This window comes from Lepus europaeus, chromosome 15, assembly GCF_033115175.1.
Source record: "Lepus europaeus isolate LE1 chromosome 15, mLepTim1.pri, whole genome shotgun sequence".
NCBI lineage: Eukaryota > Metazoa > Chordata > Mammalia > Lagomorpha > Leporidae > Lepus > Lepus europaeus.
This window is the reverse complement of record NC_084841.1, coordinates 55653942-55667714: the sequence shown is the minus strand read 5'-3', so window position 1 is coordinate 55667714 and position 13773 is coordinate 55653942. Positions and strand designations below refer to the sequence as shown.

The 13773-nt window shown below is 51.8% G+C and overlaps 1 protein-coding gene across 2 annotated transcripts in view; it reads right to left on the bottom strand.

Moving 5' to 3' along the window:
- PIK3R1 (phosphoinositide-3-kinase regulatory subunit 1) overlaps positions 1-13031 on the bottom strand; it is an 86334-nt gene extending 73303 nt beyond the window's left edge. Inside the window, exons 1-2 of one of the 2 annotated variants that reach the window (XM_062212166.1) lie at positions 12889-13031; positions 2539-3257 (exon numbers count right to left, since the gene is read on the bottom strand). In XM_062212166.1, the coding sequence (XP_062068150.1) occupies positions 2539-2872 (334 nt within the window). In that variant the 5' untranslated portion in view covers positions 2873-3257; positions 12889-13031. Of the gene's footprint in view, positions 1-2538; positions 3258-12020; positions 12116-12888 lie in introns of those variants that run through there. The other variant, XM_062212167.1, reaches the window with a different exon arrangement.
- Between the last annotated feature and the right edge of the window lie 742 nt (positions 13032-13773).

The following is a 13773-nucleotide window of genomic DNA, read 5'->3' as shown; positions in this document are numbered from 1 at the left end:
TTCCTAATTTCTCATTTATAGGCAGTGTCTCTCTTTCTAACACTTTGCACACATATCATGGGTCTCTTTCTTGAATTCTGCCAAAAATGCTCATTTTATTCTGCTTTTCCATGCCTGAAAACCCAAACAAATAGCCTGTTAGGAATCCCAATTGTCACCACACTACATATGTGAGCAAGAAAGCACTAACAAATGGTTCAGGACTTCAAAAGAGAAAATCGTTTATCCGATATGGAAAAACTTTTCTGTGTACTACATCCAACTAAAATTTCACCTGCTGGCAGTCATCCAAATGGAATTTAGTTTAGAATCTATTTCTGCAAAAGCTTTTTGTCACTAATCTTGACAAGGTACCCTTATTCCTCTTTTTAAAATAATCCTTAATTCAACTGAGATATTTTTATGATTCTGTATGTCTTCGAATTCTGGAGCAAATTAAATGATTTCTTCCTTTGAATTGGCCTTTTAGGGAGCTGATAACAACAACAACAAAAAAAAAAAACCAGAAAGTCAAATAGAAAATATGTCATTTGGTGGAGAAACGATTCTGTATATAAATCTGCTAAGTAAACTGTAAGAAATGCAATGGTTGACAAAATTACATGTACATGTGATAAAACTTCCCCATTGTCTCCCTATCTCTGTCGAATAAGCCGGCACGAAAGAGGCTGCGTTACTTTACCAGCAGTCTGACTCCCTTCCAGAAGAACTCTGTGATGCCATACTTGTGCTGCTCAATATGTAACCACTACAGTCAGCCCACCCAGTTCAAAGGCACCTCCCAATCCTTTCTTACTTCCTGAATGAAAAAAAAAAAAAGACTACTCGAGAAGAGAAAAAAAACAAACTTGTGATTTACTGGGGAGGAAACCGGCGCTTGACAAAACTGTTCACAGGAAAGCTGAGCAGAAGGCTTATCTCTGCGCGAAACTGAACCCAGGAAAACTCGTACACAGACAGCTGTGCACAAAGCTCAAGCGCCGACCACCTCCAACCAACGGGGGTGGGGTTCTGCATGCAGGTGGTTTCCAGCTAAGAAAAACAGCGAGTGTTGCTTCCCCCGTCCTGACAGCCAAGCAGACTACAAGGCCTTGATGAGGAACGAGAGCTCCTTTCATTTTTATGCCAACTACAGGATTGGGTTTCTGCTGCAGCCACAGTGTTCCTGGAGAGGAAACCAAGAGGTAGATGCCCGGTTATAAAAACAACCGTTTCTTCTCGGCTGAGTTCTGTGGTCATTTTATTACCCTCTACATTTTCCATAGAAATCATATTAATGCTAAATATACTTACATTAGACTTACCCTCCACCTTCCCAAAATGACTGGATCAGAGGACACTTCAAAAAGTCCTCGAAAAAAGTGGCAACACAAGCTACGTTTAGGGCCAGATGTTGGGGGCAGTGGTTAAGATGCCGCTTGGGACATCCACACCCCACACTGGAGGGCCTGGTTAGATGCCGACTCCTCCTATTCCAATGCAGCTCCCTGCTAATGCATACCCCAGGTCAGCAGCCAATGATGGTTCATGTACTTGGGTCCCTGGCACCCACACAGGAGATCTGGATTGAATTCTTGGCTCCTGGCTTCAACCTGGTCCAGCCCTGGCTACTGTGGGCATTTAGGGTGTGAACCCACAGATGGAAGACCTCTGAGTCTTTTTGCCTCTCTCTTACAAATAAACACAACTAAATTTTTAAAAAACATTTTTAAAAGATTTTAGGTCAATAAATTTTCAAAACCCATGTGCTTTCCTAATAGCCATTTTGCACGAACTTGCTACAGACCCTGCATATGCAGGGCTTTCAAACATTTCCACATCAGGGTAGGTGCCACAGGGCAGTGGTTTAAGCCCACTTCCTATATCAGAGTGCCAGTTTGAGTCCCAGCTGCTCCCCTTCCAATCCAGCTTCCTACTAATATGCTGGAAAGGCAGTGGAGGATAGCAAAAAAACTGGGTGCACACTGCCCATGTCAGAGACCCGGCTGGAGTTCCGGGCTCCTAGCTTTGGCTTGGCCCAGGCACTAGCTGGTGCAGCCATTTAGAGAAGAACCAGTGGATGGATGGACGATCTCTCGGTCTCTCCCTCTTTTTCTGTCACTCGAGCTTCAATAAGTAAATAAATAAATAAATCTTAAAACAACATTTTCACACCAAAACAAAGTTACCTTTTAACTCCAATTTTCCATGTACTTTTTGAACTCCCCACATATAATACCGATGGCAACAATGAGAATGCAATAGGCAGCTCTGATAATAGTGATGGTAGGCACTCGCTCAAAGGGTTATCTAATATCATTTCCCAATTTCTACAACAACTCCTAACCGCCTCCCCCCACACACAGGCACACACACACATTGCTAGCTGTGCAACAATCGCCCACGCCTCTCCACACCATACATCAACTCAGGGAAGGTGCCAGGATGTTCTGCCCAGAGCCCAGCAGCCCAGCACAAACCCAAGATTCCTCCTTAAGACAACACAGCGGGGTTGGGGCTGGGGGCGGGCTCTCCAAGCAATCACTCATCCATGCTGACCTGGTGGCTCACTGTCCGCCTCGGATTTGGCAGAACCTGGCGCAACAGGAAGGGGTCGAGGCGGCCGGGGCTTCGGAGTAGGAGGCGAGATTCTCTTCCTTCCGATATATTCCACGTAGGTCCCCGGGAAGTCGCCCCTCTCCCCCGTGGTCTCATTATAGCCATTTAGCCAGCCGATGTCTTCAGGCCGGGCTTCCTGCCCCTCACTGAAGCCCAGCGCGACCAAGGATCCTTTGTTCACAGTCAGTATGTCCCCCAAGTGCAAGTCGATGTCCTCGTCCCTCTCCTTCTTGTAGTCATACAGCGCCCGGTACTGGTAGCCCTCGGCACTCATGTCGGCAGTTCTGCAGGCATGCACAAGCCGGGTCAGGACGCACGCTGTGAACCACCTCTACCTCTGCACGGCCGCCGGGGTCACAGAGCGAGTCCCAGACCCTCCTAGGTGTCCGGCCGACCACAAAGAGGCACTCTCCAGAGGCTCAAGGGGAGGCGTGAGTGGCCATCCGGCTGTCCATCTGTCCTCCATCAATAGTGCGGCTGAAGACAGGGCTCCACGTCCTCTGCGTGGCACGGCTCGCCCTGGCTTCCTTTTCAGCAACTGGTCAACACCCAGACTCGGGGCTGCCTCTCACAGCCAGGCCCGATCCTTTCTGAAGCTCTGGTCACACTGTCCATCCGTCGTCTGATTTCACTGCTGCCCTCCACACCGCGAGCTTCACCTAGCAAAGGACAAAGAAGGCTTATGAATGGACATTGCACTTGGCCATCTGTGTGAATTTCAATTTCTCCTCCCACTCAACAAGTACTTAATCAGTTTGGCAGACGAATACGCGGCAGTGTGCTACGGCTCGACACAGAACACAGGAGAGGGATTAGCAAGGCGGTCCCTGCCTTCTAAGAACACAGGGCGGGGCCTGTGGCAACAACGCAGATAAGCCTGGAACACCGGGAACTCTAACACCAGGTGAGTGCCTGGGGAGAGGCAGAATCCAAATACTCCGAGGTACAAACGTGGGAGAGGCCACATCTAACTGCAGGGATCTGAGCACGGAATGGAATGTGGGCCACGATCCCACGTCCAGAAGTGATGAAGCAAGCGTCACGTTCTGGGAAGAGCGAGAACACGCAGTCCGATCCGGCTGAAGCCAAAATGGGAGCAGTGGATCGGGTGAGGACAGGCAGGGGGCCGGAGCGCGTCATGGACACCTGTGTCCCATGACGGCCAGCACCAGGGCCACAGCCGCCCTGGAGGAATGTCAGGCTCACCACTGTGCATGGGAGTGGCTTGCGGGGGCGGGGGGGGGGGACACAGAGGTGGGACAGCTGAGGAAGGTGTGCTGCAGCGAGCTGGGCAGGCAGCCACAGGGTGGCGGCAGCAGGTGTGGGAAGCAGAGGACTCAAGGAAGGGACATTGCAGAGATGGGTGGGGTGTCGTGAATGCGGGCATGGGGGACTGGAAAGGGAGGAACAGGGGTGTCCGCTCCTGCTCTTAGGAGGAAAACCCTGTACCAGAATCAGACAAAGAGAAGCGAGAAGACCAGATGGGCTGCTGAGGCGGCCAGGTTCACCTGCGAGCCTGCTAGTGTCTGCCTGGAAACCTGGGCTGTGATTCAGGGGAGAGAACATGCAGAGATGCAATCACCAACCAGGCAAGTCTGAACTCAGCGGGACACAGGAGCTCAGCAGGAAAAAAAGGCAAAAGTTCCACAAGAAAACAAAGATTCAAGGACCAAACACTGAGAGTCCAAGAATTTAACTAAGGGGAGCAGGCCACAGTTGAGAAGCCACGCAACATTCTAGAAGCAAGGGCTAAATAGAGGGCACAGGCAGGAAAAGATGAGCCCTGCAGAGACACCCCTACCTGGGAGACCGAGTCAGGCCAGTCTGGGGCTCCGCCCACTGTGGGATCTTCGGGGACTTTGGGGAAAGCAGAGGCCAGCTCAGGAGAGGCTAGCAGACAGATTGGAAGGAGTTAAGAAATCAGGGAGGAAGTGACAATGGTTGCTTCAGATTGTAAAGATAGCTTAGTGGAGGGGAAAGGGGGAATGGAAGCGTTTTTCTCTTTTGTTTTCAACATAGTAGAGGCAGAGAAATCAGAAATCAAGGCTCCAGGTTGGAGAGGTACTAAGCCGGAAGGCACGCAGGCTCACGGCATGCTGGGCTCGGTTCATTTCTCAATGCTATCCTCATTATGAACAGCAACAGGTTTCAGTTCAGCTGGCATCAGGATAAAGCAATAAAAACAGCAGCCACACAACCTCCCATCCAAGAGAGCTTCTGCAAGTTGTGATGAGGCGACTACTTCCGAGGTTTAACATGATAACCACTCTTCAGCGTGGGCATTTTAGGAAGCAAAATCAAATCACAGATTGTAATGCTGGCATTCAGAAGTGTGAAATATTCAACTTTACAAGGGTAAAGCCTCTTAGCTGTAATACAATAACACTCTTAGGAGAGTTACATATTAAAGGAAGCAAAAACAAACACTGGAAACCTTGTGCAGCAAGAATATTAATTGGGGATAGCACTCCCCTTTGCATTTCAGTCATCAGAGGAAAAAAAAAAAAAAACAAAGCAGCCAGCAGAGCATGAGAAAAATAAGCTACATTATCTGTTTTAAGAATGCCTCTCCCTTTGAAAGATCCAGCATCAAATTAAACATTCACTGCATAAATTCACACCAAAATGTAAAAGTAGCAAATCTCATTTTTAGTACTAATGTACTCGGTACAAAAGACACAGAACGCTAAAGAACATGAAAATTTGCATATCCCTAAATGCTTGGAAACCAGGCAATGTGCCTAAGAATAATTTAATTCCTCCAAATCTGCCTTGAAATTTTTGTTAGCTTTCCTTGGCAATGTACTTCTTTTTGAAAAAAAAAAATCCTCAACCAGTAGGCTGGGTGGGTCTTTATGCCAGCTGCTGCCTACCACTTCCTCTATTTCAACCACCCAGTGGGGCAGCTTGGTGGGATTCTTCAAGTGTAATGACCTCCGTATTGTGTTTTCCCTCTCTCCCTCCCTTCCTCCCTCTCTCCCTCTCTGAGACACCCACACCCCACCCGCAGCATCCCTAAACCACCAAGAAGCAAGCTCCTGGCCACAACACACCCGTGTGGCTAGCATGTTCCCTCACCAGGGGACTGAGTAATAAGAAGAGGCTCCACATCTTCTCAAGGTTTTGCAAAGCTGAAAACTGCTTAAATCTGCCCGAAGCTAACTGTGCAAAGGGGAAAAAAATCCTTGGGGAAGCAGATGACTTTAAGGAAGCCAGACTCCACAGATGCAGTGTGCACTCTGAGTGCCAGAGGCCGAGAAGACGGCAATCCCTTTGTCCCTTTCCACTTCCTTTCAGAGTCTGCAACACATACACACACACACACAAAACCTGTGCAGAACTCTGGGTCTGTGTCTGCGACTCTAGGGCTGTCCGTGGAACCACCACTCCAGTCTCTGGAATGTCCACGGTCAAGACCAGGAAGATCAGTGCAGAGGAAAGGTAAACAGGTCAAGGTCAGCCATGATTCAGTGTCAGTGAAGCGGTTTGAGGGCAACACCATAAAACATGATGGAGGGCACACAAATCGTTTGGGTGGAGACTGGGTCCCGTGATGTTGACTTCAGAGAGGCCTCAGCCAGGCAGATGAGGCAGGCACCTCTAGTGCACACCGTACTTTCTCCTGGCTGCCGTGCCCGTGTTAATAACCACCACTGTCATCAGCATCACTATCTAATGCTTACTGGGTCCTACAGGAGGGCACTTGGATAAGTTAGTGGAAAACGTGTACGATGCAGAAACGATGGATTTCAAAGCTTGTTGCTCCCAAATAACTTTATTTTTCCATAAACTTTTTGAAATATTCTCAGATTTATATTATTATAATATTATACTATATACTATTACTATTAACTCCATTCCGATCATCATCTAATTTATTGGAAGCCAATCCATTTAATCCTCAAGATAATCATACAAAATATTTTCAAAGTTTACTTATGAAGAAACTGAAGGGCAGAGAGTTTGGTGTCTTGGCCGTGGTAACACTCAGCTCCTGAGAGGGAGAATCAGAATTTGGACCTGGGGAACAGTTTGGCATCAGAGCCCGACTGTCAGCACCACCACAACCTCTGCCCAAGCTCCGTTTGCTCTGATGCCTAAACAGAGGCCCAGATACCCATGATGTCCGTGACGCTGACAACTTCAGACCTCTCAGGCTAACCTTGAGCATCTGCCTCCTACTCTGAGCCAGCAGCATTCCTGACAGTGGAGGTGGCTCTTCCCTGCACCTGCACAAAAAGAAGCCATTTATAACTCAGCAGTTCCATCAAGTCCAAGACCCAGCGCTCAGCCATGCAAATTCTCTTCCAAAGAGACTTCATTAACATGCATCATTGCCAAAAGAAGTCCATAAAGTAGTGAATAAAAGACTACTGGGCACATCCCTTCTGGAAAGCTGCCCATCCCTGGCATCCTGCCCATTTCTGTTCTACTAGCTCAGCTTCTGCCACCTGTATCCCCCTCTTGCCATCGCTGCCCAGCCACTATCCTGCAGGATTCCCAACAGTGCAGCTCCTCCTTAGGGGGATATCACACAAATCATCACAGCTGGAGGAGGATGCACAGCTCTCTCCCCTCACCTTCAAACTCTCCCCAGAGCTGCAGAGGACCCAGCAGCCTGAGGCCTGTGGCAGCCCCTGTGTAAAATTCCTGGGACCCATGTGGAGTCCCAATATCTAGATTGACAGGATGCATCTCTCCCAGATGCACAACATCATGCCTGCATCCGCTCTGGCTACTGCTAGATCTGACATATACTCACATAGCGTGTGGATAATATTACTCACCTACAGTTTAATATTTTCACATAATCAAGGCAGTTTTATTATACAGGCTCCAAGCTAGTGTGAGCATAAGTTACTGTAACAAACAACAAATCAACATACTTATCATGGGCAACAGTTCACAATTTTCCTTGAAAGAAGTTACTTGGCTCCCGTCTTTTTGGTGACTGCCTGCGATCATGTTAACTGGAGGTATGTTTAAAATACCAAGGAATTTTCATTCTGTTCCTCACAATAAACCTGTTTCTGACGCCGGGCAAACAGCAACCCATGAGCGCCGAACACACACCTGCGTGCAAGCAGACTTTCAGCGGAACCTTCCACATGCAGGCATTTCAGCGAAGAATTGAACACATCTCTTTGAAAAGGCTTCTGGTTTTGCTGACTTACTCCATTCCCCTCTTCCAAAGGAAAGGAGCTGGACAAGTTGGCTGGGGGGCAGGATTATAAAAGATTTTCAAAGCACACTAAATGAATGAACACTATATCCTAGGTACGACTGTCCAGCAATGAGATGAGCTGGGTGGCAGTGCAAAATGGGTCTGCAGTGAAGGCCTGCAGGGCAGAGCAGGGCTCCTTCCCTCCCTACATCCCACCTCTCTGCCCTTAACACTCATGTCCAGGGCAAGAACCGCACCTAAACTCAGTCTTTAAAATTACTATGTCACAGGGTGGGCATTTGCTGCAGTGGTCAAGGTGCTCCTCGACACAACCGCACCCAATACTGGAGTGCCCGGGTTCAGGCTCTGCTCTGGATTCTAGCTTCCTGCTGATGAAGGCAACTAGAGTGCCTGCCACCCACGTGGGGGACCCGGATGGAGTTCCAGGCTGCTCATCTCATCCTGGCCCAACCCTGGCTGATGCAGGCATTTGGGGAGTGAACCAGAGAACGGGAGATGGACTGCTGGATCTCCTTCTCTCTCAAATAATAATAATAATTATTAATAATAATAATTAATATCAGTATATTAAAAATTGTCTTTTCAAATGTTGATGCCCTGGAAATCATGAAAATTCAAAGTGAGCAAGGTTAAAATGTCCTATTAAACGTAATGTCATAATGTAGGGTTGTTCTGTTGAAAATGATGGACTTTGGGTGAACTGTATAGCATGTGACTTATTAAAATGAAAACAATGGGCTGCAGGAGGGGCCCGGGCGATGCAACCCCTCTCTAGGTGCCATCAGCCTGCAGGCACTGGAAAAGTTAACAGGAGTACTGAGCTGCAGATAAAGGCAGGGCCCCCATCAGTGCCAGGATTGCAGCCCTGGACGGATGACTTACCTCTGTCCAGGGCACCGCTGTATGCCCTGGGAGACAGATACAACAGGCACACCTAGCCCACAGGCCAGTGTGAGTGGCAACCACACATACGAAGCACGCAGCTCCAGGCCTGATAACAAGAGCTGAATCCACAGCCGCACAAGGCTTCCCCCGTGCCTGACTGCCATGCTTCAAGTTTCACCCGATCAGCTCCTTCAGTCCTTAACACAGCCCTAGGAACAATGACGAGCCTCACTTTACAGAGGAGGAAATCAGCAAGGAAAAGTTAAATCATTTGCCTAAAGTTACATGGCGAGTAAACAGTAGCTTCGGTATTTTTATTACTATCAGTACTATTAATACCGAATGCCACTTGCTGCCATTTAGACAATTCAGACTTAAAATAGGAATGGCCATTTGCCAGGGATTTCCTCCTGCATTGTCTCTGAAAGCTGCAAGCAGTTCTCTATGAATCCTGAAGCCAGCTAAAATAACTGCGCCACTGCGCCGTCTCGGCTCCTTTTCCAAGTCTACAGACAGGCAGACAGACAGACAGGGGCTGCATGTGGACCCTGCCCATCTACTTCTCTCCCGACCTGAGGCTCAGGATGGTTCTGCAGAAGGCAGGGCAAAGGAGACCGGAAGGAGGCTCTGTGTGTGTGAATGCATGTGTCCATGTGTGTGTGCTCGCACGTGCACACGTGTGGCAAGGCAGAGCGTGCAGCTGGCGGGCGATGCTCCTTGGCAACAGGGTTCTGCAGCTGCTGTGCATCCTCTGGCACAGCCCGGGCTCCTGGGGCTGAGCCCTGGGTGGGGACCCCGGAGCACCCAGGGAGGGAGCCAAGGGGCATGGCATCTCAGCTGTATGAACTCACTGCGCCCACTGGTGGAGCCACCTCACCTGTGGCCAGAAGCCTCCGACTTAAGTCTCTCTGGGGTGATCATTAACCTGAGAACTATTTTGACTACAGGTGCCTGTGGGTACATACTTGATTTACTTTAAGGAAAACAATGCTGGCAGAATAAAATCTCCAAAGATGTTTTTCATGGTAGACATTTAAAAAAAACAAAAAAAAAAAGTAAAAGCTACACTACACTCATTCTACCCTTTAAAAAAAAAAAAAAAAAAAAGAAGATACCTAATCTAAGCCAAACAGAGAAGTTTACAAGTAATTACATAGTCAATTTTTCAGTTCATTTGGCTTAATGTACACGAAATGGCCTTTAATTGCCATTCTTTCAGGCAAGTCACTCCAATGAGAGCACTGGCAAGCGATCACATTAGGGTGGAGGTGGCGGAAGCATGGATAAAATGAAGCAAAAAAAATGAGGATTTTCAAAATTAGTGACAACCTAGATTTTTGGTAAAAAGCGCCCATCTAATTTATGTTAGACCTTCTAATGTAAAAAACTAAACGGATCGCCCATTGCGCTGCCAGGCGACTTCCTCGCCATCAGCTTCCCCGAGATGTCTTCACTGCATGGCTCCTGCTCCAGGAGAGGTGGGGCAGCCTGTCAAGAACGGACAGCGCACTGTGAATGCTGCACTTCCACCTTCTCTGCACAGCACACGCCTCAATCCTGACAGAATCCAAAGCTGCTACTCAAATGCAAATATGGTCTCTCTTTGCTATGTTCCACTTGACCATAAAACCAAATTTTTTTTCAGTCTGCTCATTCATCGCCACTGTCCAATAAAATACTTTTTGCAAATCACAAAATGCAAATAAAAGCTAAACTATCATTGTTCCTGCTTTAAGGAGCATGTGCACACCCTTCAGAGCACTGCCTTTTTAATCTACTCCCCTGAACTACCCAAGAGGAAAATAAAGGAAATTTCAGTCAACATCCCAACCTAAAAATCACACATTGCTGGAAAAGTTGAATGAAAGGGACAGTCAAGACTTTAATATGACAAAATTTGGTTAAATAAAGTAGATTTGTATTTAAGATTCAAAGCCCATTCAAAAAAAAAAAAAAAAAACTTAAGTGCAAGGAGCATTTCCAGAGATAAATGCAGGCCACCACCATCATTATAAATAATCAAAACAATGTGTATTCCTATGACTCTATGTGCCACTTCTTTCCCCAAACCAACTACACCAAGGGGACTGAATGAGCCTAACCCACAGAAACTCAACAAATAGCCACAGAAAAATACACATAATAAATGGGAACTGGAATGTCCTTTCACATTGACTGCACGGCACCAGAGATGTGAAAAGACACAGTGATAGCACCATTAAAAAAAGAAAACTAGATAAAGCAGCAGAAGGCACTGTGTACATCTCAAGAGTTCTGTTATGCAACGAAGAACAGGTTCCAAACCAAGATGAGAGTTAGAAGTAAACGCACACCACACTTTGAAAGCCGGGACAGGGGACACAACACTTTCTTCCAACCATAAAAATACGCATTTCTACGGCAAGAACAAAAGTGGCATGGCCCTCTACCACCTGCTGTGAGTGCCACAGAAAAGCTAAGCAGGCCTGCAGTGAGTGTGCCCAGCAGCTCTGCAAAGCCGGGGGACTTCTCCATGGGCCCTTCCTCTTCAACCCCCACTCAGATCCAACACACCTTCCCAAACTGCAGAGACAGTGTGTGTGTTTCCTTTGCAAAGTGGGAAAACACGTGTTCCTCGAACTTTCAGTAACTTGTGTGCCCAGGCAACGCTCAGCTGCTTGCTTTTAAAACCGTTTATTGCCATCACAATGTATTCTGTTAAACAGCTACAGCGAGGGAGGTGCTTTGGGCACACACACACCCCCTTTCAAGGATAAAAGACGGGGGTGGTGGCCTTCTTCCAGGCACAAGTCACCCAATTCCTCATGATCTGCACCTTGAAGATGGGTTCCTGATAGCCCGTGTCAGAAGTGAACCTGTCTGCCTGCCGCAACCTTCCCCAGCTCACGCCGAGCCAGCCTGAAGACTGCCAAAACGTGCCACGAGCGCATGGGATATGAAAACCTAATTCCACCTAAAGCCCGCGTCACAAAAAGCTTTCTGATCATCCCGCCCCACAACTAAAACTTGAACCCCAATCGCCCTGAAAGCACCATCTTATGTCGCCTTCCAAACCCGGAACTGCTTTATCCGTTCCTATTTCGCCCTGATAGAAAAAGAACCACACACACACACACACACACACACACAACCTGAAGCCATGAAGCCCCCGCAGTCCGTGAACGCACAGGGGCACCAGCCGCGCTGCAGCTGCGCCGGGGATTAACACTGGACGTGGGACCTCCCCGGTTCCGAAGGCGCCCGCGACGCGGCAGAACCTCCCCAACCAACCCAGCGCGCACGCTTTCTGCATTCAACACGGTACAGCCATTGCGCTCACACCCCGGCACGGCGAGCTCCAATTCGGGTTTACCAGCGTGCGCCTCGGTGCCGGCGGCCTGGCCCGGGCTTTTCAGTTCTCTTTGTCTCGTGATCCGCGGGGAGTTTCTGCCCCCCGGGAAGAGGGTGTCGGGGGCCGAGCTTCCCAGACAATCCCGGAGGAGCTCCCAGCCCCGGCTCGCACGCTCCCCGGTTCTCCCGCGCCGGCTCCATGTTGCTGGGCAGGTCCCTGTAAGGTCTCGGCCGATGTCACAAAAAGCTGGGTTTCCGGGCGGCTCCGAGACCCCACCGGAGGCGCCTCCCAACAACCTGCCCGAGCGCGGCCGGCACCAGATGCCCGGCCAGGGCCCCGAGGCCAACCGCCCCGAGGCGCACTTCCCCCACCCCGGAAGAGGAGGGCGGCAAACTCGGGAGGGCGGGGGCTGGGGGCGCGCGGGGGGACCCTGGCAGCCCCGCCCCGGGGACGCCCGGGCAGCGACCCCAGCCCCGGCTGCAGGGCCCCCGGGGCGGGGCGCTCTCCTCCGCTGGAGGCCCCGGGAAACTGCAGCCGGGAGACCACGGGCACCCTCGGAAGCGCGCGGGGACGGAGGCTGGGGGGAAGCCGAGCTCGCCGGCAACTCCGGGGGCTAACGCGCCCCGCGGCGGCGCGCACACCCGGGCTGGGGGGAGGACGCGGGAAAGCGGGCCGGGAGGCGGCCAGGGGCGCGCAACGACGCCGGCCGCCGATGCAGCCCCGCGGACAGGAGATGCCGGCGGCGTGGAGGGCCCGCGGCCGGCCGCTTCCTCCGGGCTGGGCTGCAGAAGCGGCCGCCGGTGACAGGAAGAGAGCGGCGGCAGCCGCGCACGCAGGCACGCACCGCCTCCCCCTCCCGGGCGCACACACCCGGACCGCCGCCGCCTACCTCCCCCGGGCGGCCGCTTCCTTCCTCGGCGGGGCCCGCGCGGCAACAGCAGTCTCCGGTGCGACGGCTCCGCGGCGCTTCCGACCCGCCGGCCGCTCTCGCTCTGCGCGCTCAGCCTCCGACCCGCTCGCCTGCCGCCGCCGCCGCCGCTTCCTCCAACTCCGCTCCAGCTGCTCGCGACTCCTCTCCGTGCGCCCGCAGCTCCAGCGCCCGGCGCCGGCTCCGCCTCCGGCCCGGCCCCGCGCTCCCCGCCCCCGGGGCCGCACCAACCAGCGCGCGCGGACCCGCCCCGCTCCGGCGGCGCCACGCCCTCCGCCGCTGCCACTCAGGGCGCCGGCCTCCGGGCCGGGCGGCCGGGGGGTGGGGGAGCGGGGCTCTGGCCCCGCCGACCCCCTCCTGCCGCCGCCCTCGCCTTCCGCCCCCAGCCGCGGGGATGCCCTGAGCCGCGGGGCTGCTCGTTGCCTCCGCTGCGGAGCGCTCTGGCTCTGCGCGCCCCAGACCAGGCCGCCCGGCCGTGCTGCTGGGCGTCTCCCGCACCCGAGGCGGAGGGGCCAGGGGAGGCCGAGAACAAGTTCAGACCTCCCTGGAGGTTGGCTGCGGCTCCAACCCGCATGTCTTGCAACCAACCGCCGCCTTTTCCGAGCCCCCGCGCCCCAGCAGAGTGGCTGGAGTGGGGGAAGGACTCGGATTCCAGGGCTCGCCAAAGCGGAGAGGCCCTGCAATTCCTGGCTCCGCCGGCACGGCCTCCCGAGCGGCCGGAAAACCCGCGCCACCGGGCGCGGCGCTCCGGGGGCGAGGAAGGAGTGAAAGGGTGAACCGGAGGGACGCGTGCCCGCAGGCCCGCCGCGAACGCCGGGAGCCTGGCACGGCCGCCTCCGCCAGCAG